The 2,500-nt window shown below is 32.8% G+C and overlaps 1 protein-coding gene across 1 annotated transcript in view; it reads right to left on the bottom strand.

Annotated features, from left to right (window-relative positions):
- Positions 1 to 719: 719 nt before the first annotated feature.
- Positions 720 to 2,500, bottom strand: part of LOC125042735 — an 11,168-nt gene continuing 9,387 nt past the window's right edge. Inside the window, exons 5-6 of the mRNA XM_047638581.1 lie at positions 2,268 to 2,393; positions 720 to 1,810 (exon numbers count right to left, since the gene is read on the bottom strand). Coding sequence (XP_047494537.1) covers positions 1,648 to 1,810; positions 2,268 to 2,393 — 289 coding nt within the window. The 3' untranslated portion in view covers positions 720 to 1,647. The remainder of the gene's footprint in view (positions 1,811 to 2,267; positions 2,394 to 2,500) is intronic.

Raw genomic sequence — 2,500 nt, 5'->3', positions numbered from 1 at the left:
GAGTTATGTGCAAATTTTCACTCTTTATACCAAATAATTGCCAATCATTCTGCTCTCCCTTACCTAATGCCTCAAAGTATGTGACACATGGGCATTAGAGTACCTTAAAAAGAGCTTCATAAAATGTAATGTATGCATCATTGTAACATGATGTTAATGACTCATTGCCTGAAGCCATTCCCAAGTTGGCCATGATATGAATAACCCGTCAGAACAGAACCAAGGCAGCCCTGATCAGAACCCCAAATCACCTGGAGGCTAAGGGTTAATGGTAAAAATTAAGGGCTCCAGTGTATTTTCTTTTCTTCTAATGAAATGGATTATATATAATCCAGAGCACTAAACAATAAAAAATATATATCTCTGTACCTTTGCATAGCTATTACTAAAGATGCTAGCAGGGAGCTACAAGTACTAATACATGGTGCTTCTACTTATCTCAAATTCACATTTTGTTCAGAATAATTTATCAAAAGGCATATTAGGTCATATGAGACCAATATTTACATGCCTAATCACATGAGGCATGTTGCAGTTATCAGATAAATTATCTCAGAATAGGAGACATTGTTCAGATAGTTAAAATACTTCACATACAGCAGGTTACATTAGACAGTAAAAATTAACCGACTTTAACCATGTACTCACAAGTAAAGATGCATTGTAATGGTTTTATATCTCTATATATTACTTTTAAAGGAAGAAACAAAATCCAAACATATATTTAATGGAAAATAATTTATTAATCTCTTTCAAAAGTTTGCAAAAGCTATCCATCACCTAAAAAGGAATGTGCAAAATTACAAATTGAACAGGAAACCACTGAACAAGCAGATCTTTCCTACACTAAGTACTTTTTAAGAGAGCAAAATGACATCTCAAAACAATGTTGGTTTGCTTTTTATCTTACAATGACAATACATCAAGTACATGCACTTAGTATCTACATATAATTACAGAAGATCCTTTTTACAAAGTTGAAATTATAAAAACACTGAATGACACATGTAGAGGTAAATAGGAGTCTCTGGATAAGAATGAGAAAAAAATGATACAACAGTGCACTTCTTCAGTACCATCTTGAAGAAAATAAAATAAAAATATTTATATAAATAAATAACACAGTACTCTTCCACACACATAAAAAATTAAGGTAGATCCTCTCTGATCTGGTACTCTAGATCTGGAAATACATGCATTGCAGCACACTTTTATTTGCACCAAGGTGTTATTTACATCTAATACTCTTTCTTTGTTGTGATTGTAATAGTCTAGCTAATAGTCTTCATTACAGTTTAGAGGCCTACTTCAACCTCCTTTTATGTAAAAAAAAAAATCAACTTTTTCTCTTGTAAAATGAAGTAACTACACTAATTATGTAATTATAAGATTCAATAATCCTAATCTACAAAGAGATTTAAGGGATATTGGCATAAATACTTGCTGAAAAAGTAGCTCTTAAAATTCTTAACCATTAGGTTCTGTAACACTATGAGTACCAGATTAGAATGATATGACCTGTTTAGCCTCATATGTCTATGAAACCATTTCAAGAGAAAAAACAATTTTCCACACAAAAGTGCATTTATAAAGGACAAAAAAAATACAATAATAAAAAGTGTGTCTTAGCTTTCTTGGCCATCTCAGTTATTTTTTCTTCTTGCTCTCTTTTTTGGATACTGAGGACTTCATAAAGGTAGCTGCAGCCACAAACACGAGCAGTATCAGCCCTGCACCTGCAAACAGCACTGCATTCACAATGCTAGGGTTCTCCCTCAGCCAGTCTGCACACTGTTCGGTGAAGTCATCACTGAAATTTTGGAGAAAATGGGCAAAATTAAATCATTTTAAGATACAAGAGCACTTGATACATAAAGTTTTGATTACTCCTATGACAGAATTATTTGTTCTATTTCCCTCAAATTTATGTATTCACTGTTGAGCTCTCTCTTGGTATAGAATAAATCATCTGATGTACAAAAGAAAAATAAGTCACAAACAAGAAATAATAAAAAAAAAGGTATATCTTCATATGCAATACAGAGATTTGTGAATGCATAAAAAAATAATTGTCAGTAACTTAATGGTTCAAAACTGAGAGATGCACAAATGAAAAAAAATTATACATAAATATATATATATATATATATATATATATATATATATATTAATTATATCCTACCAGTGTGTAAAAATTACCCTATGTTGTAATAAAATAACTTGAGTCTGACATAATTCCTAAACTTTGTACTAAAGACAGCACTTACAAGGGTGTCTTGGGGTGGGGAATTTCCTCTCCTCGAGCATTTCTGAAGCCATCCGTCATGAATGCCTCCAGGGTTTTTGCATCCAAGATTGGCAAGTCATATCGGTAGAGGCGGCCTAGACGGAACCTGTGCCAAGCAAATTTGTCTGCTGTTAAACAATGTGTTTGGTATGATCAATTTTGATGAATTAACCCAATGCTGAGGGGCATGGCATGTACGTACATGCTATGCCT

This window comes from Penaeus chinensis, chromosome 32, assembly GCF_019202785.1.
Source record: "Penaeus chinensis breed Huanghai No. 1 chromosome 32, ASM1920278v2, whole genome shotgun sequence".
NCBI lineage: Eukaryota > Metazoa > Arthropoda > Malacostraca > Decapoda > Penaeidae > Penaeus > Penaeus chinensis.
The sequence above is the reverse complement of the archived record's forward strand: the minus strand, read 5'-3'. Positions and strand labels throughout refer to the sequence as shown.